This window comes from Dendrobium catenatum, unplaced genomic scaffold (genome assembly GCF_001605985.2).
Source record: "Dendrobium catenatum unplaced genomic scaffold, ASM160598v2 fragScaff_scaffold_390, whole genome shotgun sequence".
Lineage (NCBI taxonomy): Eukaryota > Viridiplantae > Streptophyta > Magnoliopsida > Asparagales > Orchidaceae > Dendrobium > Dendrobium catenatum.
Genome location: NW_021318852.1, coordinates 7,229,972 through 7,256,878, shown reverse-complemented (window position 1 = coordinate 7,256,878; position 26,907 = coordinate 7,229,972). Strand labels below are relative to the sequence as shown.

General features: G+C 35.6%; 1 protein-coding gene across 13 annotated transcripts in view; it reads right to left on the bottom strand.

Annotated features, from left to right (window-relative positions):
* The window catches only part of LOC110103712, a 146,202-nt gene that overhangs the window by 29,458 nt on the left and 89,837 nt on the right, over positions 1 to 26,907 (bottom strand). For 11 of the 13 annotated variants that reach the window (XR_003700450.1, XR_003700451.1, XR_003700452.1 and 8 more), the window contains exons 10-14: positions 23,916 to 23,987; positions 23,699 to 23,800; positions 23,333 to 23,407; positions 18,334 to 18,456; positions 3,899 to 4,015 (exon numbers count right to left, since the gene is read on the bottom strand). Coding sequence is in view for 6 of the 13 variants with exons in the window: in XM_028694061.1 (XP_028549894.1) it covers positions 3,899 to 4,015; positions 18,334 to 18,456; positions 23,333 to 23,407; positions 23,699 to 23,800; positions 23,916 to 23,987 (489 nt within the window). In the remaining 7 variants the exon portion in view is untranslated. The remainder of the gene's footprint in view (positions 1 to 3,898; positions 4,016 to 18,333; positions 18,457 to 23,332; positions 23,408 to 23,698; positions 23,801 to 23,915; positions 23,988 to 26,907) is intronic. The other 2 variants (XM_028694066.1, XM_028694065.1) reach the window with 2 other exon arrangements.

The following is a 26,907-nucleotide window of genomic DNA, read 5'->3' as shown; positions in this document are numbered from 1 at the left end:
ACTGACTGCCTAAAGAAAGGCGAATTTCATTGGACATTAGCTTCCACTAAGGCCTTCGAGGACATTAAGAAGAAAATGGTGGAAGCCCCTGTTATGCGTCTCCCAGATTTTTCCAAAGTTTTTGAAGTAACTTGTGATACGTCAGGTATCGGTATTGGAGGAGTTTTATCTCAGGAAGGACACCCTGTGGCGTATTTTAGCGAGAAATTAAATGACATCCATCAGAGGTATTCAACCTATGACAAGGAATTTTATGCGGTCATCCAGTCTCTTAGATACTAGAGACATTACTTGCTGCCACAAGAATTTATGATATTCTCTGATCATGAAGCCTTGAGGTACATTAATTCGCAGAAGAAACTCAATGCCCGCCATGGTCGTTGGGTCGAGTTCTTGCAAGAGTACACTTACACAATTAGACACAAAGCTGGAACTGAGAATAAAGCTGCAGATGCCCTTAGTAGGAGGCTGATGATAACCCAGGAAATGAAGGATGAAGTCATCGGTTTTGAACGCCTTAAGGACGAGTATAAGGACTGCCCAGATTTTCAGGACACCTACTCCCTCTTGACCGATGGAGGAGAACGTACGATAGATGACTTCCTATTAGACAATGGGTAACTATTTAAGGCTCAGAGACTCTGTGTTCCCCAAACCTCCCTTCGCGAATATCTCGTATGGGAATTACATGGTGGAGGTTTAGTTGGCCACTTTGGGCAGGCAAAAACTAGCACTGCTCTAGAAAACTGTTTCTACTGGCCCAGCCTCAAACGCGATGTCGGTAGGCTCTTGAAGCGATGTCATATCTGCCAACTGGCCAAACAACGAAAGCAGAACACGGGACTCTACTCTCCACTCCCCGGACCTAGTCGCCCGTGGCAAGATGTAAGTATGGACTTCGTCCTGGGTCTACCCAAAACCACTAGGAAACATGATTCTGTCTTTGTGGACGTGGATCGATTTTTCCAAATGGCGCACTTCCTCCCATGCTCCAAAACATTCGATGCTTCCCGAATCGCTAAGCTTTACTTTGACGAAATAGTTAGGCTCCATGGCCTTCCAAAGACAATCGTATCCGATAGAGATGTCACAAGCTATTTCTGAAAAACCCTTTGGCACAAAATGGGGACAAAGCTCCAATTTTCCACTGCATTTCACCCCCAAACCGATGGCCAAACTGAGGTTGTCAATAGAAGTCTAGGGAATCTTTTGAGGACTTTGGTAGGAGAGAACCTTAGGGATTGTGACTCAAAGCTTCATGTAGCAGAATTTGCTTACAACAACTCTATAAACCGAACCACTGGCCTCAGTCCTGCTGAAATCGTGTATGGATATCAATCAAATCAGCCCATTGACCTAGTTCCCATGAGTCCTAGGACTAGAACATCTGAGTCTGCATTCGCATTCGCATCTCATCTGCATGAGTTACACAATGAAATTAAAAAGAAAATTGAACAAAGCAATACTGATTCTAAAATTCATGCTGATAAGAAAAGGAGATTTAAAGAATTCAAGGTGGGAGATTTTGTGATGGTACGGATCCGCCCGGAGCATTTTCCTCCTGGGTCTGTAAAGAAATTACATCCGAGAAGCGCCGAACCCTTTAAAATACTTGCGAAGGTTAACAATAATGCTTATGTGCTGGAACTCTCGGAAAGGGTTTAATATGAATCCCACTTTTAATATAGAGGATATAGTAGCCTTTGAGGGTCCTAATTTTAACCCCAACAATCCACTTTATGATGAGCCTTGTGTGATCCCACCTGATGAGATCCCTAGCCTTCCTCCACTCCCCAATTTACCCCATTTACCTAGAGCGAAAAAGATTGAAACCATTCTGGATGATGAGATTATTTCCACAAAAGATGGAGGTCGCCAACGGTACTTAGTCCATTGGAAAGGAACTCCGGAGACAGAAGACACGTGGATCGATCGAGAGGAGCTACAGAGACTGGACCCAGACCTGCTGGAGTTATATGAGAGCTTTCGTAGCACACACTCGACGGGGTCGAGTTCTCTCCCACCCGGGGAGAATGATGAGGTCATCGATAGGAGATTTCGGCGCGTCTATCAGAGACGACCACGGAGATCGACGGCCGGCTTCCCCAACTCCTCATTGAAATTTGATTTTCAAATTTCAATACTTTCCAAATTGAGAAATTCTATTTTTGGAAAGTTTTTGAAATCAATCCAAAATAAAATTTGCATGAGAGTGGATTTATTTTCAGATTTTCCTAGTCATCAAATCCCACTTGGAAACCCCCTTCCTCTCTCCCCCAATCCCCTCCCTCTCTAACCATGCCGCCGGCCCCCTATGGGAAATCCCATTAATGGCTCAATTAAATCCCCCAAATCCTATTTGAAATTCAAATTAGGATTGAAATTTTCCCTCCACTCATCTTAAAACTGAAATAATTTCAGTTTTATTTCCCCTAATCCCCCTCTTCCTACCGCCGGCTCTCCCATAACCTCTCCCCAATTGAAATTTTCAATTAATGCATTGATTACATTAATTGGAATTTCAAAATCCCTAATCCTTCCCTCCCAATTTCACAAAACTGAAATTAAACTTCAGTTTTGTTCTCAACCAGCCCGCCCCCTCACCCTTGTTCTACCACCGGCCCTCCTTTTCCCTCTCCAAGCCGCCGCCCCCTCTCTCCCTTCCTTTCGAGACCTTTCTTGCGGCGACCACCCGGCTCCACTTGCAAGAATGCATGGACGAACCCGAGTGGAACTTCGGGTTTGAGTACGACAACAACGGAAGGGTCAACATCCTCCGATCACAATTCTTCGACGTCGGCTTTGACTTCGACGACACCGTCGAAGAATATTTGGACCGGATCTTGCCTACGCTAGTGGATTCCATCGACGAACACTTCTTCATCTACACGTGGATTATCAAAGGTCGATCTACCGTGCCCCCTCCGCCTCTGAGATCCTTCCCCACTGCGACGTTCCTTGGCTCCTCCATCTTAGTGGAAACCTTGATGCTAGTCTGGACAATCTTCCGCCGCTCAACCTAGTCTCCGTAGGAAAGAGAGATAAATGTCTCAAGGTGTGAACAACTCCGTATTAATTGTGGGATTTTTATTTACTAGTCGTAGCCTTATGTTTTCCTTTGCAATTGTTTAAATAGTTTGGCTATATTGTTGAAATTTCTATGCCTAGCAAGTTGAACATCATGAATTCCTTGTAATCGAATTAACTTTGATACATGATTATATAATTGGTTGAGCTAGAATTTAATTCTCTTTTAACTCTTGTGTAACTCCATCCATGCATCACATCACCAAGTCTATAATTACTATATAAAATCTACAAATCATAATCTCGTTCTCCAAACCACACATTAGAGATCAAACCACTCATAAATATGTGATATCTTATAGCATACCAAGTTTAATACCATATCATTCGTATTCTAAATCCAGAAAATTTGTGGAGATTTACCGTTGGGAAGTTATATAGTTGAAAAGTATTTGCGAGCAAAGTTGCATACAAATGATGCGGCTGAACTATTTAAATGGTACAGCACATCGCATTAGAGTTTGACAATATAGCTTTGAACTCAATTTCAATTGTTCTAGGAAGGTTTTACTGCGGAGTTAAATAAACATAATGACTTCATATAGCAAAGCTTTTTGATGACCAGAATTACATGAATTAACAAAGCTACATTGCTCCCTTATAAATGAAAACTTGGGCACCACTTTGGAAAAAAATAATAATAGGAAAACATGGTAAGGGCCATTGCCAAGTAACACTGGAAGTCATTTGGGCGACCAGAATGACATGTATCAACAAAGCTGCATTGCTCTCTATTATAAGAGAAAACCTAGGGTACCATGATAAAAAAAAGTTATTGAAAACAAAATTAAAGGAGAACATGGTAATGAACCTTTGCCAAGTAACCGCGAAAATCATTTGGGTACTTGGAAATGAGTTGATCATAAACTGCTACAGCATCACTGACGTGACCCCAATCAGAGTATGCCTTTCCAAGAAGCAGCTCAACCTGAAGGGCAAGGAAACAACCACACAGTTATTAAACTTCTTAAAATCACAAGACGTTTTTCAATCAAAGTTATTCTATGCTTTTCACTGAAAATTGCAGCCTGAACTACTATAATCATTCTCACTAAAAGCTCTATTACTAGAATGTAGTGACAGCAAAACATCACCAAGTTAAACATAGAAGGAAAAAGATGTTTTTAGTTGGAAAAGTATAGTGCTTTGCAATCATTTGATCTGATGGCTTTTCGTTGATTCTGCGAGGATCATAAATCATACAAGAAGAAAGAAGCCTCTTGTAGCAAAATAATGTGATAATGCATTGCTGCAACAGCTTATGGAATCTAAACTAAAAGATTGTTCAAAATACTGTTGACAGATATCAAATTTATGTGACAACTAGGGTATCATTGTTCTTTTGAAACTAAGGTCTTCTATTTGGCCAGACATCTCTTCTAGCTTACCAATAACTCTGATTAAATTTTCTTCTAAACTTTAAGATTTCAATTTCAACTCATGGTCATTATGATTTCTACATCATGAAAGTTTAAATAGGTTGTTAGACCTAATACAACTGTCCTAAGGCTAACTATGAGGGGGGGGGGGGGGCTGGGGGGGGGGGGGGAGTGAATTGGTTATTTAACAATCTCTTGGTAATTTAGAAAACCGATTTTGATATTTTACACAATAATAAAAATTTTCTCAAAATATTTTTCAACCACAAAAATTAAACGTGTAGAAAATAAAAAATAGTAAAAAGTAAAGACAAGAACACCAAATTTTATAGTGATTCGGTCTAACTAGACCTACGTCACCTCCCTGAAGACTCTTTCAGGTATTACATATACCAAAGTGACTCTCCTTTTGCTCCCACAGTAAGGCGGAGAAGCCCTTACAACAACCTCTCTTCCACCAACCCTGGTGCAGCACCGCCGTCCTTTCTGATCCTCTTGGTGACGGCAGAGAACCAGCATCCTTTCTCATCTTCCTGGTGACGGCAGAGTACCGACGTCCTTTTTCACCCTCATGGTGATGGCAGAGTACCAACGTCTTTTCTCACCCTCATAGTGATGGTAGAATACCAACGTCCTTTTTCACCCTCACGCTAATGGCAGAGTACCATATCTTCTCAAAATATTTTCTCTTCAAGAGTCTTCAAAGAAGTAGGGCACAGATTTAAAGAACATATAAATAGATCATCACCTTTGGGCAACCTTGTGAACCCTTCACAATTTCTACTTGTAAGATATCTCAATCCTCACTCCCAAACACTCTCACTTTCACTCTCAAGAGAAAATTTGCAGAAGAAGTTTTGGATAGTTAGTTATAGGACTCTTATATATGAAGGACAAGAAAAACAGTCCAAAAAACTAAAAAAATAAAATTGAACGTACTTAGTTCGTTCAGTACGATTGCACTTTGCACGTACGAACAATTCAAAAAATCATTGTACAATCCTGTACGAACTAATTTCATACTCCGTTAGTCGTATGTATAAACTAACAACATACTGTACGAACAATTCAAAATTGAACAGATTCGTTTGGTACGATTCTGTACGAATCCATTTCGTACTCTGGTCAATGTCTATACAAACCCTACATCGTACAGTACGAACTTGTTAACTCAAATCATGATTCGTATGGCACGAATATGGACGAACCCATTTCATACTCGGGGGGTCGTCTGTACAAACCCAAGTTTGTACAGTATGAATATTTCAAAAAAATGTAGATGTTCAAATGGGACGAACTGATGCACACCCATTTCGTACTCTGGACGTCATATGTACGAACTTCACTTCTTACAGTACGTTCAGTACAAAAATTGGTGAGTTCGTTCGTGATGAACTAGTACGTATCCATTATATACTCTGGACGTCGTCTGTACGAAGAAAACTTCGTACAGTATGAACAGTTTAAAATAAATTTTTCAAGACATGATTTGACTAACTTAGTTATGGATAAACTTTCAGGTCAAATCGTCCAGTACGATTCAATAATCATATAGTACGATTAGTTTTAAAAAGATTTTACTCACTCCCCCAATTTGTGTGTGCACTGTTACCCAATTACAATCACACTTTCTCAGACTTAAAAAAAAAAGAAAAAATATAGACTTCAATTACAAGAAATCCTAATCTAATCTATCTTGAAGTTTTCAATAGTCTGGAGTATGATTTCCCTGAAACGTTAGTACATACAAATAGCACAAACAACATTTTTCAAATATGTGTTAGAAGAAACAATAATTAACACAATAATATTTTGGTATCATAAAAAACTCACATGATATAAAAACATAATTTTGAAACTAAGTTGCAACAATCTCTCACTTTTTTATCATGGCAAAATAATTATTATTTGAGTTAACACTTAAGACAATTTTTCTCTTAAGCTCCCCTAAATGAATGACCAATTTAAAACAAAGGGTTCAAATGAAAATAAAAAAAGCAACAAAAAATAAAAAAAAACCCAAAAACTTAAGCAAAAACAACACAACAACAATAAAAAACAAAAAAAAAAAAACATAAACATAACGCAAAAACAACACAACAACAAAAAAAAAAAAAAAAAAAAAAACATAAACATAACAAACACACACAATAACATATCACAAAAATCACACACAAATAATCATAACAAACATTAAACACAACAAACAAACAACACATCAAATAATAACTAATAGATCAAACAATAACTAATGATTCCCCCTTTTGAAAACAACAAAAAGGGAAGAACATCTTGAAATGAAAAGTTTTTATAGATAAACCAAAATAGTTGATAAAAAATAAGATTTTAAAGTAATTGCAAATACAACATTAACTTCCTAATGCTAAAAAGAAAAACTCAAATTTTAAATCAAAGAAAATTGAAGATAAGAAAAATCAAACAAGTTTACTGTTCATTCTAAGAAAATCAAATAAAAATAATTATTATAGAAATAATAAAATAAAAATTAATTAGTTTCTAATTCAATGGTCAAGATTATTGTCGATTATATGAATTTGTATGAGAGATAGAATGATAAAGGAAAGAACGATATGAATTTTTTAATTGACAATATTACGCATCTTTTCAATTGTTTGTGGCACACCTTATGCATCTTTTCAGTTTTGGCTTATTTTTGTGCCTTTTTCACTTTAGCGAACATTGCGCATTTTTTTAAACTAGTGGCACATTTTGTGCATCTTTTCAAGTTTAGCAGGCTTTGTGCAACTTTTTGTATTTTTGGTCTTTCCAGAATCAATAAATCTTAACATAAATTTTAATAATTAATAAAAATAAACACATTTAAAAAATAAAATAAAAATAAGACCTCTATTTTGCAACAATTATAACTAAGTAACACTTCTCTATAAGAACAGTTAAGTAATACTTCTCTATAAGAACATGAAATTGATATTCTAATCTATATCTAGCCATAATTTTAATTTAAAATTTGAGAGCTTAAATTTTGCAAATTAATTAATTTGTAGAGCAAAGTAATTCAAAATTTCATTCTAGAGATCAACTACAAATGATTTGTCTCTAAAAACATAAACATTTCAAGAAGAAAAATTTCAATGCATGTCAAAAATCAAAATATCATTCCATCAGTTTATTTAATACAAGAAACACATACAAACAAATCTTTCCATTTAAAACATCATCTTCTAGAAATGGAACAACAACAGCATGAAGAAACCAACACATGAAATCATAAGAAAATATCTCAATAACAAATAGAAACTCTCAATAGCAAGTAGAACACAGAAGTAACAACTAGAATGCTAAGGGGCCTTGGTCTGGAGGTGGTTGAGGGTTGAACATCATAAAGTAGCTATTGATTGTAGCTACATTAGTGTTGACCGAGACGAATTGCCCTCGATCCAAACCATGTCCTCGTTGTACCTAGCATCCTGCTAGTTCAGGTGATTCTCAATTTGATCAAAATGTTGATCGAAATGAATTTCCAGTCTGTCAAAACGTTGGACCATTTCTTGATAGAAATTTTGATCGGGTCCAGGTGTTGGAGCTGGGGCTCCTTCTCCCTCTGAATCTTCTCTCTCAGAACTTTGATCCCGACCAAAAAGTGCACGAAAAGAGGCATCGGTAAAGTAAATGGGTAGTTGAGTGGGAGGATTAGGATGTATTAGGTTATACTTTTTGTCTAAGATGTAGGTAACTAAGTGTCTTAAGGACACATTTTTCTTTCTCCTATTGTGAGAAAGTCCAATATCAAAAAGTATGTAGATGTAGTCCATGATAAGTTGGGCTTCATCAATATGAGTTTCAGTCATTATCAAGTATGTGACAATAGACAAAAGATGAGTCAAATTGATACGATCACTAGCTTGACAATAGACAAAAGATGAGTCAAATTGATACGATCACTAGCTTTGGGAATGATAGAAGTTCTCAAGATATGCTGGATGATCCTGGCATTTTGGTTAAGAGTATACATACGAGAAGATGGCTTACTTATGCAACACCTCTAAGAGTCTGGTTTATTTCCGACCAATCAAAATCAGCTCTAGAGGTCATGGTGTGTGCTCTAATTCCTTGAGTCATAAGGTGAAGGAAGTTGCCTAGATCTTCCTTAGTTATTTCAACGTGCTGCTTAAAGACTCAATATGACATTTTAATATATGTTTTAACTATGTTAGTATTGTTAAGCATTTTTTTCAATTGTTTATTATTATTTCTTATAAATTGCTTATGTATTTTATTGAGCCTAGCTCATTAACAGTAGTTATACTGCAAGAAAATGGAATGAGCCCTTAGGACAGTAAAATAAGATGTGTCTGTTCTTTTGGTGTAAATACGTTTTGAATGTACAAAGAGATTTAAAATGAGATCTCAATACTAGAAGTACAGACTTCTGGGTATGTGAGTAAATTTTAAAAGTTTTAGTAGAGCTCTGTGTTTACTTCAATTATATTTGATATTCATTAAGGGACATTATATGCTTCCCATTATTAATAATGGAATTTGATAGGTTGGCAAGATAAGAGAGTCTAAATAAATTTTTTTTACTCACTCTATTCTGAAAGTAGTGGCTCGGAATGGGTGTTAGTAAGAAGGAACCGGTTTAGATTTTCCTTTTATTATACTCCAGATTGACCATTAGAGGGTAGGCTAAAATGCGGTGTGACAGAAGGTCAGACTGATTAGGGACAGATTAAAAGCAGCTTAAGACCGCTAATACTATTATCTCAAGCATAAAATTGTAGAATTTGTAGTGGAGGAATTTGTATTCATAAAGGTGAGACCAATAAAAGGTGTGGCTAGAATTGGTCAAGATGAAAAACTCAATCTTAGATATATTGATCCTTTTGAAATAATTGAAAGAGTGAGACAAGTTGCTTATAAGTTAGCATTATCTACAAATATGTCTGATATAAAAAATAATTTCCATGTATCAATGCTACTAACAAAAAGAATGACCGGAACCCAACCCGTTAATATGCTTTGATTAAAAGATTTTTTTTTAAAAACTCGTCCATTATAGAGTTAAGGTAAATTGATCTTTTTTTTTTGAAGAAGTGCAACCATGCATTAAGAAAAAGAAAAAAGAAAAGAACTATTACAAGCTAATCAAGTAATGCAAGCCTCATATTCCTTCTTCAGAAGACATGATAATGAAGGAATATCAGAGGAATAAACGGAATCAAAATAGAAATTATTCTGCAAAGCAAGAGATGCACACAAATCAGCAACTTCATTGTAATTCCTATAGGTATGAAGGAAGATAACCTTATTGAAGTCATGAAGGAAAGAAATCTTTGCAGAAATCTGGTTCTTGGCCCTGAGATCCGCAACAGAGTCATGAAGAAACTTAATGGCATTGTAGTTATCTCCTTCAATTATTAACTCTTTTCAATCAAACATCCAATCTTGGATAAAGTCTTTCAAAGAAAAAACAGCTTCCAACTCAAGTTGGTTGATGTCCCAATGGATTTTTTGCTTTCCAAAAGCTAAGAGTAAATTGCCCTTTGAGTCTCGGGCCACACCCCAATGCTGGCTAGATTTGAGTCCAGTAATAATGCATCAACGTTAATTTTGATCCAACCAAGTGGTGGGGGATGCCATGTAGTTTGGGATGCCATGTAGTTTCGGACTCCCGAGGGAGATCAACATTCCAGTTAACTAGCATTGGATACTTATTGGTAGCGGTGAAAAGAGTGTTGGCAGCAATCACCAAAATTGGAGGTGTGGGGTTGCCGTGCTTCACATCATTCCTTCGGTTCCAGGAATAAAAAACTACTGTGCAATAGATCTTGACAATGTTCAATCCAGCAATGGAAAGATGTCTAAGCTATTGAAGACATTCCGTAAGGGAAGTGAACAAGGGTATCTTTAAACCCCAAGTTCTCAGCATACAGATGATCTCAATGAGGAATTTACAATGAACTATAATATGAGCACAATTTTCAACAGCTGGACAGCCACTAGCACAAAGCTCACTATTACCAAGCTTTCTAAATTTCAGAAATTCGTTAGTAGGGATGGAAAACCTACTTAATCTCCACCAAAAGAGCTCAATTCTTGGTTTAAGCTTCAGTTTCCGAAGCCAGTTGGCAAACCCGAAATCATCAATAGAATTTTGACTTTTGATAGTTTCAGTGTAAGCTAAAGAAGTAATAGATTTCCCAGAATGTTGATAGAGAAGCTCCATGTAGTCTTCATCTCCTTCCTGAATAATACAATGTTGTACTATGAGATTAACCAAATCAATGCTGAAATACCGGTTAAGCTCCTGTAAGTTCCAACTGCCTTCCGCAAGGATGAAATTTTGCAACGTCAAATTTTCAAGACCATTGCAATCAGCACTCATAGGCCACTTGTTGAAGCATTTATCAAGTAACCAAATGTCATTCATGACACTTATATTAGCACCATTAACTACTTTCCACCTAACAATGGGTTTAAGGTATGAGACACCATCAGAAATGATGGTCTGAGCTGAAGAATGATCGTGCTTGATCTTGCCTTTCCAAATAGTAGAACCGTGTCTGGCAGCCTGACATTTGTATGATAAAGAGGATGGGTTCTGGTAAAGCCTCCAAGCTAACCGAGCTCTTAGGGGACCAACTCTTTTGACAGTTGAGTACATACCCATTCCACCCCTCTCTCTCGGTGTACATAATTCTTCCCCGGCAATATAATGAAGACCCTTGTGACCAAAATTCTGATGCCAGATAAAGTCTCTGCAAATACGGTCCAATTCGTAGAGAATCCTTTTTGGAATCAAAGAATGTGTTGAAATGAAAGTAGGCAGAAAGAGTAAGGAAGTTTTGGCAAGAATCAATCTTCCAGCTAAAGAAAGAAATCTAGCACCCCAAGCATTATGTTTCTCCCAGGGGTGATCAATCACGAATTGGAAGTCGTTCTAGATCAATCTCCTCAGGGCCAACTTAGTACCAAAATAATGAACCTCGTTAACAATTTTGAAGCCGGATTTTTTTCCCAATTTTCCGTTTAGTAGCAGGTCTAACAACTTTCCCAAAGAGAATTTGAGACTTGGCCTGATTAACACCTTGCCCAGTCCATCCGCAGTAGTCCCTAATTAACTTCATCATAACTTGAAGTTGGGAGGAGGAAGCAGATCCAAACAGCAACACATTGTCAGCATAGAGTAAATGAGTAATTCTTGGAGCCCTGCAAGAAGTTTGGATGCCTAATTGATGGCCTCTTTGCTTAATGGCGTTGGAAAGCAATTGTGAACACAAAATAAAAAGATATGGAGATATAGGACAGCCTTGCCTAAAGCCACTCTTGGCTTCAATCCATCTAGAACCTTTGCCGTTCAAGAGAATAAAAAAGCACACATTAGTGACACATTCCATAATTAGGAATGAGAAATTCTATGGGAATCCGAACCAAATAAGAACTTGTTCCAACGTCTCCCAGCACATACTATTAAAGGCTTGGGCCATATCAAGCTTGACAACCATGAGTCCCTTTTTATTTTTAGAAATCCTGAATTTGTTAAAGATTTCTAAAGCAAGAAGGCAGTGGTCAGACAAAGATCTACCCGGGACATATGCTACTTGCTCCTCAGAGACGAGCTTGGGAATACAACTCTTTAATCTATTTATTAACATAGTAGAAGCAATTTTATAAATGGTTTGACAAAGACTAATTGGACGAAAATTGGAAGGAGTTACCGGAGTGTTGATCTTAGGGATTAGAACAATCAAGGTATCTTTCCAATTGCCATTCATACATCCAGTAGTGAGAAACTTCTTGATAGCATTTCAAGTAGCAGTTTTGACAATATCCTAATAGAATTTGAAAAAAGAGGATGTAGAACCATCTAGTCCTGGAGATTTATTAGATCCTTGCTGGAAGACAGCAACAGAAAATTCTGATTCGGTGAATTCGGTGTCTAAAAGGGCTCTGTTAGCTGCATCAAGCAACTGATTATGATCAGCAGATGGCCAATTCAAATTATTGCATTCCCGGGCTTTCCATTTGTCTTCAAAGTATTTTAAGAAAACTGACTCAATTCTATGAGTTTCTTCAACAACGATATTATTCTCGTCCTTGATTTGTCTAATCATTTTACCATTCTTCCTGGCCGTGGCATAGGCATGATAAAATCTTGAATTAGTATCTCCTTCCTCATTCCAATTCGCCTTAGCGCGTTGGTTCCACCACATAGAAAGTCTTAGTAAGGTAACATTGAGTTCCCTTACTTTACTACACAGCAGAGTAAGGTCGTTCTGACTGAGACTACCTTCAGCTTCTTCATTCAGTTGTAGATTAAGAATATCGTTTTTCAGCTCATCTTTCAGTAAGATCAGATTCTTACACTTGTTCTTATTCTAGAAAAAAAGTGATTTCAAAGTTCTTTTAATCTTCCTGTTAAGAACTTCAGACTCGTCGCCATAATCGTGCTTGTTCCAAGCATTGGCAACAATTCTCCAAGTGGCTGGATAGGATTTCCAGGTGTCCTCAAATCTAAAAGTTTTGGGTCGTGGAATCTGAGCATCATCAAGTTTGAAAGCAATGGGACAGTGGTCAGAGGCTATCCGGGCAAGATGTCTAACCGAGGCTGACGGGACAAGCTGGAGAGCCGAAGAATTCAGCAAGAAGCGATCGAAACGTTCCCAGATTCTAGCAGTTCCATGCTTGTTATTGCACCAAGTATATTTAGGACCGATCACGCCTAAATCATGAAGGTCTTGATTAGCCATGAATAGTTTCATCTCCTTAGACCCTTTGGTCATGCAAAAACGCTTGCCACCTCTTTTGTCATCCTTGGAAAGAAGACAATTAAAGTCTCCTCCCACAATTGTAGGGATGTCAATCTTCACTAGATTTTCCAGGCGACTCCAAAGAACTCTCCTAATCTGAAGTTTTTTATGGCCATAGACCATAGCCACATTCCAAAGACCCTTACTAAGAGTAATCAAAGTACCAAAAACAAATTGAGGGGAATGATCAGTCACAGTGAAGGTTGCCAAATTGCTTTTCCACATCACCAAAATTCCACCAGCAGTACCAGCCGCAGGCTGATGAAAAAAATCCCAGTCTTTGCCAATAATTCTATTGACATCCATCTTATTGATCGAAGCCAACTTGGTTTCAGCAAGGCCAACGAAAAAAACGGAATTATCTTTCAGAACTTCCTTAAGATAGAGGGAGATCTCCTTCTTCTTGACCCCTCTACAATTCCAGAAGATGAGAGAAGACATTAATTAACTGAAGGGGAGCAGTCCCCGCCTTTTTTCTTGCATTTTCCTTCAACTTTCCTTTTTCTGGACACCGATTCAATTGGTCCCAAAAATTTTAATTGAGGCTTTGGTTTAGTGTTGGCAATATTGAATTCAGAAGTATCAACCTTGGGTATCTCAGCATGCCCACTAGTATTATCCGAAGGTAAATCAGAAAAAACAAGTTGATTGTCACCAGAACAAGCTTGTTTGTCACACGAATTGCCACCAGAACGAGCAGAAGAATCATTATAAAAGGCATCAATAATGATTCCAATTGGTTTTTCATTGAGCAATGAATGATCAGGAGGATCCGAAGTAACTGTGTCAGCAACAGGAGGTTTAGAAGTAACATAAGAACCTTCTATCTCAATTGGACAATTCTCAATATTTACTCCCTCAAATTTATCAGTACAAACCGCTGGGGAGGGTAAAACATTTCAGGTTCCGTGATGATCTCAACAGAATTGCCATCAACAGACTGATTAGTCGCTTCATTAAGAATCTCAAAGCTGTTTGACAGTTTTAATTCTGCTTGTGGAAAAGACTTCAGATGCTGATTGCTATTTAAAGCTTTGTCCTCAATCAAAATAACATCATTCGATTCCTTAACTGGATTATCAGTAAATTTATTACTGACAGTGGCGTGAGCTTCAGGTTCTTTGGTTGTTTCTTCCAGGGATCCAAGTGACTTCTAGATTGCTTTGGCATCTTTTTGAATTTTGCATGTAACCAAGGTCCGTAATTATCTTGATGTTCAGGTTGTAAGACATCATGTGTGACATTGTCGCTCAATTTTGTACTAGGATCATTAGGCTTGGTCAACCGAAGATCAGGCAAGCCGGTTTTAGGTGCCAATTTTAGCACAATTGAAGCAGAATGAAGATAATTTATCATACTCAACTTTCTAGAAGAATCTTCCTCCCAAGCCATCAACCCAAACACCCGAGGGAAGCTTGGATTCCAGATTTATACGGACACAAATATGCCAAAATTCCTTCTTGCTCCAGCTGAAAGAATTGCCGTCAAAATACATGGGAGTTCCAATTCTTGAAGCGATCATAGCAAGGTTTACCTCGTCCCAATAATACAAGGGCAGCTGAGGGAAACAAATCCAAACCGGTGCAGTTAAACCTTTTAATGATAAAGGAGAAAAGGAAGGTGACCATTTGTCCAACCCAACAATATGACCAGCAATGTACCAAGGCCCCCCACCGAGGACTTCCTCCATGACTGCAGATGACTTAAATGAGCAAAGAATCCAATTCAATTCCAGTGAAGTTAGATGAATACTATCGAATCTGTTCCACTGTTTACGTAGCTGAATACTGCAAATCGAAAAGGGGATGTTCTTTCCCAAAACTTTTAGCACAACCGAATTGGAGAGGATTTGAGAGTTAATGATTTCTTGATCAGTGTTCAGTTTAACTGCTACCCCATCAGAAGACATTACGGTGGAATTTGCATCAAAATTGATCTTAATATGATGAGGTTTTTTCCAGGCATTTAAAAAAAAATCTTTCGGGTTGCCATTATCAACAGCATCTTTATCTCCCAATAAAACAGTATTATCAAGATCAACAGATAAACTGTCAGGATTCAAAGGTTTGGCCGAAAGATCTCGGATAATATTTTCGTCAGTAGTGCCAGATATCTTGCAATCTTTAGTAATCAAGTTCGAAGAATTAAAGGAATCATGTTCCAAAGATCCAAAGGTTAACCCAAGAGAAACAGGGCTAGCCTCAGGGAGATTACGATCCATGCTACCGAATGCAGAAGCCAATGGATCAGCCAGACCTTTACCCTTTCCTTCAGAAGAAGGAATCGGTTTAACATGGTGAGCAATAGAGCCAGAGATTTCTCTTATAATCAAAGGTTTAAACCCTGATCTTGAAGACGATTGATCATCTGAACGGGGAACGAGAGAACTCACGGGAAAAGGAGATCTTAGTCGATCAGAAGAATTCCGAAGGACAGCTCGAGGAAGGAGATCTGGAGGGTCCGACGGCGGACAGCCGAAAGCCGCCATGGCCGGAGGCAAGAAGCCCGCGAAACCGAAGATTCAAACTTTCTCTCTCTAGAAACCAAAGAGGGAGCTTCTCTCTCTAAAAAAAACCCCTCGAGTCACCATCACTACTTTTAATTTTGTTCGAACTAAAAAGCAAAAGAATTTAAGAGAAAGATTAAACATGTAACTTTCATGTCAAAATCAGATTCACAGGTAAACCCAAACCCAACCCGTTTAACATATAGCTCGGAATTTCGGACCCAAATTAAATGGATCAACCCGAACCCAACAATCCAAATTTTTTGACCAGGTTCAAGCCAAGTTTATGGGTCAAGCCATTTTTTGACACCCCTAGTCAATTGTCACCCTTAGAGATAATTTATAGATTGCTTGCCATAAAATCCATTGAGATTCCACTCACAAGCGTCCTTAAAGAGTTCATTAAAAAATATTCCTTAGGAACAGTGGTTAATCAAGAAATTTTTTCTAATAGAGGCATAAATTAAATATTTTGTCAACCTTTTTCATTTATGCCTGAGACTAATATTGGCAGCTTTAAATTTTTTTTAATTTGTTATTTTAAAAAGATAAAATATATAAGAATAAAAAACTTATAATTTACTACGCTTATTTTAAAAAGTTGAATGATTACTTTATTATCAACATAATTAAATATTTTTTCTCAATATAAATAATTAAAATATTATTCATCCATTAATCTCTAATCCTATTTCATAGTCAATTTTTTATAATATTCATAGCAGAAAAAGCTCTTTCAATTTATATTGCATGCACTGATATTAAAATAAATCTTTAAATTTCAATTTATCATGATAAAATTTTAAATATGATATAAAAAAATAATTTATTTCAACATAAAAATTAGAGTTATAAGGGCATAAATAAAAAATTAAGAAAGAATAATTATAATTCTATAATTCTATAATAATAATAATAATAATAATAATAAAGAATTATAAATTTATTTTTGTTGAGAGTCGGGGGTGAGGGGCCCCCTTAATTCTGTCCATGCTTAGGAAAGATAAAGAGGAATCTAGTTCTAATGTTTAGGTTTATTTTACAACAAGAAGAGTAGAATGAAATCTTTTAATTGGAAAGAAGCTTCTTTAATTACACACTACACATACTTTAATCAACCTACTCCAATGGTCCTCCTAGGTAGAGAAAGAGAGTGAGGATAGAGTAGGATGACTACTAGGCTGGCACCATAGATGGAGAAAGTCGTGGCCAAAGTTTGAGAGGAGAATTTTGGATGACGGATGTGTTTTCAATTAATTAATAAAATTAAACTCAACTTATATGAGTTCTTATCTATAATACTATGAGAGAGTAACAAATTCTAACTACAGTTCAAATTATAAAGAATTAGCAACGTATCTAGTCAAATTAGAATAATTATTATCCTTAAGATAACAACCTAAATCACTTATAAAAAGGGATAGAGATGAACAACCCCCTCTTTATCTAAGAAGAGGTTGCCAACTTAATGAGAATAGGTTGGTTTCATGATAATGTGGCATTCCACGGTGGTGTGGCAATTCAACATAATTTTAAACTTACTGTATCCTTAGGATAGTAGGCTGGTTTCTTGATGATGTCGTGCTCCACAATGATATGGCATTTCATGTTCCCTTCATTCATCTAGTCCCATGCGAGTTCAAGCTACCTAAATAACCTAAAAAATTGAGCAGTTAAGCTGTATTAGCTTCACCCTACACTATGGTTGGTTCAAAGTTAGTTCATTCTGGTGCATGAAACTAAATCAGTTGGTCATCAGGGTTGACTTATTCATACTTTTTGAAAAACCTCAAGGATCAATTATGATCTTATGCACTAGTGATTATGATCATCTGACTGTAGTGTGAATCTTGAAGAAATGCTCCAGCGGAGCATTGGGAGGAAAACGAGTTAAAATGGTGGAAGAAACAGGTGTAACCAACTCATTCGACAATAATGGACCAAGAACAACACAAACTTCATTCAAAACAGTATTCATGAATGAATAGGAAGCCAATCAGAACAAACTCCTTCAAGATTTTGGCAATGCAACATTTTTCTAGTGAAGTATGGTGATTAAGCTAACAAGCAAACAAAGAAAATAAACTAAAGTTCTAAAACTTCAAAGCAAACTGGCATAACTTGAACAATTAACTTGGACTCCTCATATATTTTGAAATTTCATTAATCTCAACTAATCTAAGTAGTCAGAAACTCCGTTTTATTAAGCATGGTATTTAGAGTACATGTATAGGGAATGAAGCCATTAAATTTGCATATATCAGGGATACATAAGAGACTTATGAGGTTCTAACTCAAATTAAAATCCTATAAGGGCTGTAACAGATTACACAATGAGAACTTTTTGTTTTAAGAGATAATTACTTCCCTAAATCTGCATCTATGAACATGTTTATTTAGTATCCACTGAAGCTTGAGTTTGTGCTTGATGGAAACCAAAATTTCAAGAAAACATTCACGGCCAACAATAGCATAAAATGTTAAATTATAGAGACAAAAGTAAACTTGGAAATATATGATACATTTGCACATTGATAAATTAAATTCCTATGTAGGGTAAAAAACTAACTTGTAGAGGGTCAATCCCCTCACTCTTCCTGTCAACATCATTCAGTCTAACTGTTGGATCCTTTAGGCCAATATTTTCTGCATCATCTATATTTTCTCGTGATGACAAAAGCACATGAACTGCCTGCATGATATGAAATATGTCAAGGAATATTTTTAAAAACAAAAATAAAACTTCCACCCGAAATTAAACTTGGGAATGTGTTTCCATGAGGCAAGCTCACATCAAAAAAATATAATTAAAAATAAGTATTGTTCGAAACAAAAGCAATTCAAAAGATGACTTGCACCATTAACCTTTTTGTAAGATATATTGATTAATCTATTATTGTTAAAAGTGATAAAGAAGCATAGAGGACGTTAAATGAATGTGATGCCATGTTGATCTAAGAAGTCACCAAGCTTTCTAAGGGCCATACTTGTTAGATGCGTTTGTCAAAAACAATAAGTGTTACCAGCTAAGTCAGCTGGTATACCGTATTTAGCAGCCGTAATGCCTATCCGGGACATCCAATTGCAACCTATCAATTGGTTCAACTTTTTAATTGAAGGAAAAACGTTATAACCAGTACATTATTTGAGTACAAATAGCAATTATAAAGAATTATTTGCGTAATAGCTAAACAAATACTGATACCTGAGACGAGTGTGCAAAATACTAGAAAAGGAAAAATAAAAACATTCGTTAACAACGCCTTACATAAAGCATGGTGAATCTAGGCAAGTGACAATACATTTTTCTTATTGCTGTGTTGCCTAACAAATATGATTTGGAACCTCATATTCACCAAAGCATCAATGCTCTACATACTCTTATCATAATCAGAAGATTATGTTGAAATAGAATAAAAGCTCAAAATAATCTCATGACCATAAATAAATGTCCAATTTAATCCCAGAGTTCTATATTGCCCAATTTTAGTCACTCAACTATTGAAAATTGAGTCAATTTGGTCCAAGAGCCTAAGCAGTTAAACTCCAAAAATTAAATAGGAGGGGTATTTTAGGTTTTATAAGTGGATGTTGAGAAAATATTGCTTACTTGGCTCTATTTTTATCATTACTAGAAGAATTCAGTTAATGGGGATAGCTCTAAATCACTATACCAACTCCACTTAAATAAGATGTAACCTCCATAAAGCTTCCCTAACGAGGCTTGTATTGACATCAAATATCAATTAAAATAGATCTCAAACTTCAACCCAATTAACCATCCAGATACTCATCCTTAGAGTTGCCTAAATGCCAATATTACAAGCCCCTAATGCCTCCAACTTTGCTCCACAAGAGTAGGCTCCCTCTAAATATTTATGCCCTAGAAAAAAAGGAACAAAAGCTCAAATTATCTAAAGAATGCCCTCAAATATTAAAAAAAAAAAAAATCATTTTGTGCTTAATGAAAACTCCATTTCTGCCATATCCTAAATAAGAACACTAATTCATAATTTACTTAAGCTAACAAAGAAGTCAATACCATGTCAACTATTAAATAAGCTTAGCTTAAATGTTCAATGCTAGCAATAATATTATGACAAAAGTCTATATGTGATGCATGCTTTTCAAATAGGTGGTTAACTTGATCATGATGATGCCAATATATTAAGAGATTCAATGCAGAACAGACACAAACAATTGAAGCCAAGAGAAACAACAAACCTAGCTCCGTTCGTGGCCTTTCTTGCTCGTGTCGAAGCATGCCACAACATGTCTTGCCCGGCCTGTTGCTCGTATCACCTTCCTTGCATGTATCGTCTCCCTCGCTCGCGTTATCCTGGGTCGTTCATTTCTATGCAAAAAGGTCTCCAAGCGTCTAAAAGAATGTGCGCACGGCATATAGCAAGAAGCAGGGCAAATAGCAGGAAGCAGGGATTATAGCGGGAAGCATCGAGCAGTTATTTTACTTAAATGCCTCCAAGAAACTAACCTCTATGGCTCCCTCCGTTAATTTAAACGGCGAGGGACTAAATTGGCTCAATTTATATAGTCAACAACAACAACAACAACATCAAGCCTTTATCCCACTACGTGGGGTCGGCTACATGAATCCTTTTTCTCCATTGTGTCCTATTAAAAGTCAAATTCTCGTTTAAATCTAATAAAGAAAGGTCATTCCTAATATTTTCTAACCAAGTCTTTTTAGGTCTACCCCTACCTTTCTTAACATAAGTCAAATCTAATACCTCTACTCTCCTAACCGGGTCATCGGAAGGCCGCCGTTTTATGTGACCAAACCATCTAAGGCGACTCTCTCTAATCTTATCTTCTACTGGAGCTACTCCAACCTTTTCACGTATATGCTCATTTCGTATCCTATCTCTAAGGGTAAAGCCACTCATCCACCTGAGCATCCTCATCTCTGCCACACTTAACTTAGTATTATGCTTCTCTTTTAATGGCCAACATTCGGCACCATAAAGCATTACAGGCCTCACTACCATCTTATAGAATTTTCCCTTAAGTTTGAGGGGTACATTTCTATCACATAACAAGCCCGATGCATTCCTCCACTTCAACCACCCAACTTGAATTCTACTGATAATATCCCCATCTATTTCACCATCATTCTGAACAATAGATCCAAGATATCTAAAATGTGTACTCTTATTAATGACTTGATCGCCCAAAGTCACAATCCCCTCACTAGGTCTATTACTACTAAAATTACACTCCATATATTCTGATTTAGATCTACTCAAGCGAAAACCTTTAGACTCTAAGGTTGACCTCCATAATTCAAGTTTACCTTCAACTCCCTCCATAAACCTTTAGGCTCAATTTATATGGTCGAGGGACTAAAATAGGACAATGCAAAACTATGTAAAAAAGGACTAAATTAGACAATCATTGATAGTCGGGGGACTATTATGAACTTTTATTCCTTTGAAATATGATCATTGACTTCGTCGGTACTATTAGAAAAATCAAGATCATGCTCGTGGTTGCAACTGTTGACTTGATCATTCCCTAAGACTAATGGGAGCAAGCTTACAAGATTCTGAAACAATTGAAACTTCCGAAGTTGGCACCAAATTATGAGTACAAACATGATTTGAGAAACAACAACAACTACATGTTTGAGTAACTAGTGTGCTCTCCATGCGCACTGTTTCTTTCTTTTTTTTTTTGGAGAACCAAATCTTAGTGATGGAACAAGAACCTTCTAGAAAAAAAAAAAACAAGATAACCTTCACTTAACTCCAACTCAAAAGAGTGAGGAAAAGTAAGAAAATCTAAGAGAAATAGAAACATCCAATTCAATCAGAAGTCTGCTATAGATGGGTGAGCGAGACGAGCCATTGCAACATCCATTTGCAAAGAATATCCAAAAAAAGAGTGGAGTGAGAATAAGGTGGATTGATAAAATAATGAAGGTAAAAATGAGAATGCAATCCAAACAAGAGTGATAGGTGGTTTCTTGGAAGAATAAATGTGAGGTTTTATTTTAGCATTTGCATCTGGTACCAAATAGCATAGTAAGATTGTCACTAAAAAAGTATGATTTATTATGGTTCAATTGATAGTCTTAAAATGACATGAAGATGGTCAATTACACCATCAAAGAAGTTTCCAACAAAATATTGACATGAATTTCTGAATGATCTCTAAATTGGGGCAACTCAAAGAAAATTTGCCCATACTGGAAAGAATGAGTAGATTGCAAGCTTTTCAAACTCATCTTTAATGAAAATAGTCCAAATTTGACTTATAAAGTAGAAGGTTGCTTATGTTAAGATGGAGCTGAGGCTTGACGAAAGAATAATGGGAAATAGTTGGATAAGGGCCACAAAATACTCGAATCCTTGAACCCCACAAAACTTGAATAAAGGATTAAGGAGTGCAAGCAGCAAGAAGAATAGAACCCAGCGTTTTGGATATTGTAGAAACCTCAAAAAATAGAGGGGCCATCGAACAAGGTGATAGCAATGTAGGTGGCCAAATGCTTGGGTTCCCAATGCAAGAGAAGTATGAATCGGAAGTGGAGACAAAAAGATGAACACCTATTGGAAAAATAGGTTGGGAATATAGAACCTAACACTAATGATTTTGAATGGGATGCAAGTGGTATCAAAGAGGCAAGAAATAATTTTTATGTGAGAAAGTCAACCTAGACACCGAGACGGACTATCAAAGAGGGTCATGAGCACAATGGAAATGGGCGCATGCAGTAGGAGGCATCTGCGCCAAGGAATAGGAGAGCAATATAAGAGCGCACACTAGGGATTGAAACTATTACAGCTAGGGGCTCCAAGCAACCAAGCGAGAAAGGCAACATTGGACAAGAATAAGATGCAGGAAAAGCGAGCGCGATGAACCTAGTGATAAAATCTAAGATATAAGTTGCATTAGGAGAATGGAGTCTATGATAAATTAATAAATAAAATCAGAGCTTTCACCATTTATGGTACTAAATAACATTTATATCCTACACAGCATTATGAAAAATCATTAGAATGTAAATTCGGGAGTGGTGGAAGTATCCGCATACGAACTGTTTGGATCTGGACTGGATTAAGCAATTTCAGAAAGTTTTGTTCACCCATACTTATAGGCGTTTCAACAGGGCGGCCCATTTTTGTGCACAAAGGGCCACCCAAAGTTCTTTTGTTTGGGAGGGTGGGGATAGTCAAAATGTGTATATTCCTCAAGGTTTTTTTGACATCCTTGAGGAGGATAGGGGGTTTTCCTTGATAGATAGGCCGATCAGCCAATAGTTTTTCCTTCTTACTTTCTTTACTTGTAAGTCACTTTTTTTGTTGAATGCAAATGCAAAGTTCAGCTCCAGACCATGGGTAAGAGCTAAGCGCACTTTTCGCAATGATATTTATTAATTAAACAGCATTAATGTTAATAGAACCAATTGATACAGCTTTCAATCACGTAGAATCACCCACTATATTATCAAATGCTTCCTCATACAATATACATCAGGACTATAATATAAGATATTTAAGGCTGCTAAAATGAAGGGAAGCATACTAATCTTAAGAGATAAAACTCACCTCATCAGGTTTTTTAGCTGCAAGTAATGCATTTGTAAGCCCGCGAAGAACATCAAAGTTCAAGTTCTTAGAGGTCTGTGAAGGATTTTTAAAATAAAAAAATTACAAAATAGAAAAGAAATCAATAACAAGCATGCTGATAATAGAAGTTCATGGAAACATTTAAGAATATAAATATAAAAAAGGAGTTTCATTTCTATTATTTATTTATATAAATAACCTTAAATGACTGGAAACTTTTTTCAGCAACTGCTGATTATTTTGTCGTTATTTGTAACAAAATCCATAAAGTCCTAAAAGTGAAACTATCAATGATAATACTGCATTAAGGAAATTTTGCACAAGCATCCAATGCACCATACTAACTGATAAGAAACTTCTATAAGCTGCAGCACTCCCCTCATAATCTTTCAGCTCATATTTGACTTCACCAAGTAAGCGATATGCATCAACGTTTTCAGGCCTTTCCTGACATAAAACTCATGTATTCAAAATTGGAATAAAATGTAACAGTTAACTCAGACTATATCATGATCAACTTCAAATATAAAGGCATAAAAATGAAGAGAATGTACAGGCAAACCTTGATTAGCATTTCAAGAAGAGATGAAGCACGCTGATATTCTCCTAATTCTACCAAAGTAACTGCTGCTCCCTACAGGACTATTAAAAAAATTGAAGTAAAAGAATGCAATGAAAAATGCTGGCATTTTTCTCCTGTTATCTTAAGAAACCAAGTACATGCTGGTTATGTTCATCATAAAAATGAAGATGGAAGGTCCAGTATTAGCCCAGTCTGACATAACATTAAAAAACATAAGAATAATACCATAAAATTAACACAAGTTAGGTAGACAGAATACAATGGGATTATCTTATGTAGAATATATGAAGCCCTATGAAGCTTCCATGAGTTAGGAAAGATTAATCAAAACAAGCAAATCAATACGTATCCAGAACTAAACTATCTGGTTAAAAATTAAATGAAAAAATCAAAGAAGCTTAGAAAAAGAACTGATCAGGGTCATTTTTTGGTTTGTTTCTAGTTATATTTACAAACATTCATACTAAGCTGAATCACAAACTATAATGTAAGATTAAATGAAATAGATAATGATACGTTAGAAGAGAATTTTAATTCGTTATCACATTAATGACAATGCAAAAATTTTTATATGGATTCGAATATATATTCTTTTTATCAAATGCTAGCAGTATTTGTTTGTCAATTGTAACTTAAAAATATTTAATAGACTCCTTAAATAACAAAAAAACCAATTTAGGTGCAGAAAAATATCTGGATAGCGACCTAAATAAACAGGTAAGAATTTCTAGCATAAACATAACCTTGGTAGTGACTCAAAAATGATTTGGAAGACAACTTCTTTAGAGAATACTGTGCCTCTCTTTTCTTTCTAGCCTCTCTAATTAATTTCTCTATTTTCTCTTGTCGTTGATGCGCACTTTAAGACAAATGGAAGATTCCTCCTACTCATCATGCATTATCACAAAATGGAAACAAAATTTTGACCTTTTGATGGTTATAAAAATAAAATGGGTATGTGAGACCCAAAACATTACTGTAAGGAACACTGACAATTAATTAAAAGTACAGGTAAAACATTGAATTAGTTGAATGTGGTCATAAAAAATTTGCATGCCTCATCCTCTTCGCACCGTTTTATACAAGAAAGAGAGTTTTAACGGATAATATTCCAAGTAAAAATTTCAGATGGCAGATTATATTTGAGATAAGACACTACTAAAAGATTTCACCCTCATTCTATAAAGATTTTACGATTTGAGTCCATGTTTCCCAAAGGAGCGAACCCCTATGGTTAATTACCCTCCTGGGGACGAGAGAAAAATTTCGACTAAGGCTAGTTGTTAGGTAGACACCAAGTGCCTGAAGCATAGTAGCAATAATTTTAGAGCTTGGATTTTTACATCTAGAGTTATCATGGTCCCTAGTCTATTTAGTCGAATAAGGTAATCAACCCAACCTGACCGAAGGATCTAAATTCAAAGGTGACAAGCTTCAGATTTTCATGAAAAATATAAGAAAAAAAAACATTTGATAGATATAAAAAAGCAATTGATAATGAAATAAAATATTGTTTTACTATATAAAATAGTGATGTTTGATGAATAAATTTTTTTCTGCTCTATCGAATTAGGTGAATCTCCAAAAAGTTATAGAATTGAATCAAAAGAAGAATTACATGTGAAATGTTAAACTCTCACATAAAAACCAATTAAATTCATAATAACATACATACAAAAGAATTAAATCTTCATGATTTGTAAATTCAGAAAGTTATAGAATAAAATCAAAGGACATTAAAAATGTTAAATTGTCACATAAAAATATGTTAAATTCACAATAGCATACTTCTAAAAGAATTAAATATTTATGATTTGCAAATTGTATGTTTCACATTTCCTTTATCACACAAACTTACGAAGGTGAAAAAGCAAAGAGAAGAAAATTTACTTTTCTTGGAGTTCGAACATATGAGTGGAGAAGAGGCGAATAAATAAGGATTACAACTTAATTTTATGGGAAAATAACCTCATATAAGAGCATAAGGAGCAAATAAGAAAAGAATTTTTGATAAAAAAACTTCCTCATATAAGAAAGGATTATTACAAAAGAGGAGAAATTAAAACTATTTTTTAGCCATACCATCATCGATTTTTACCCAAATTATATTTTCAGCAAATATTTTTTGGAATTGATTATCCAGAAGATTGGTAAAGCCTGGCATTGGTGAAGGACAGAAGAATATTAAAAGTGAGAGAAGAAGTGTCATTTATAGATTAACTGAGAAGAAATAAATGCCTAGTTGAAAGTCATTTTGACACCATAACATTAATTGATTATAACATTTTTGCCCTTGAAGATTAAAAACAATAGAAATTCAATATTTTGCAAAACTGCAATGAAGATGATTAATTTTTTTGCCCAAAAAAGATATTAAAAAAAATAAAAAATTACATTTCAAAATTCATTAAATGCAACGAAAATTGTTTAAATACAATGCAATGAAAATCTTTGGGATTTCTCTTACTTAAATGCAATTGATAATATTTAATGGAAATAAATAAATAAATTAAATGTATTTGAATATAAACATAAATGCAATTAAAATCTTTGAAAGTTTCTAACAGCCAACTCTTACTTAAATGCAATTAAAGTAAGAGAAATTAAAAAAAACATAATGCATTTAAGTAGATAAGTTAAGTGTATTGTAATACAAAATTAATGCAATTAAAAAATTTGAGATTCTCTAAAAGTCAACTCTTAATTAAATCCAATTATTAAAAATACAATTAAAACAAATATAATGCAATTACATAAAAATGTATATATAAAATGAATGGCTGGGAGTTTCAAATTATATCTATTAAAACATATATAAATAGACAAATTAATATTATTTAAATTCAAATTAGCATAAATGTTAAAATCTTTGGGAGTTTCTAACAGCCAACTCTTACTTAAATGCAAAAAAGTTTAATATATATTTTTTTTACAAAAATTCTAATTTCTAAAAAATTACAGTTATTAAATA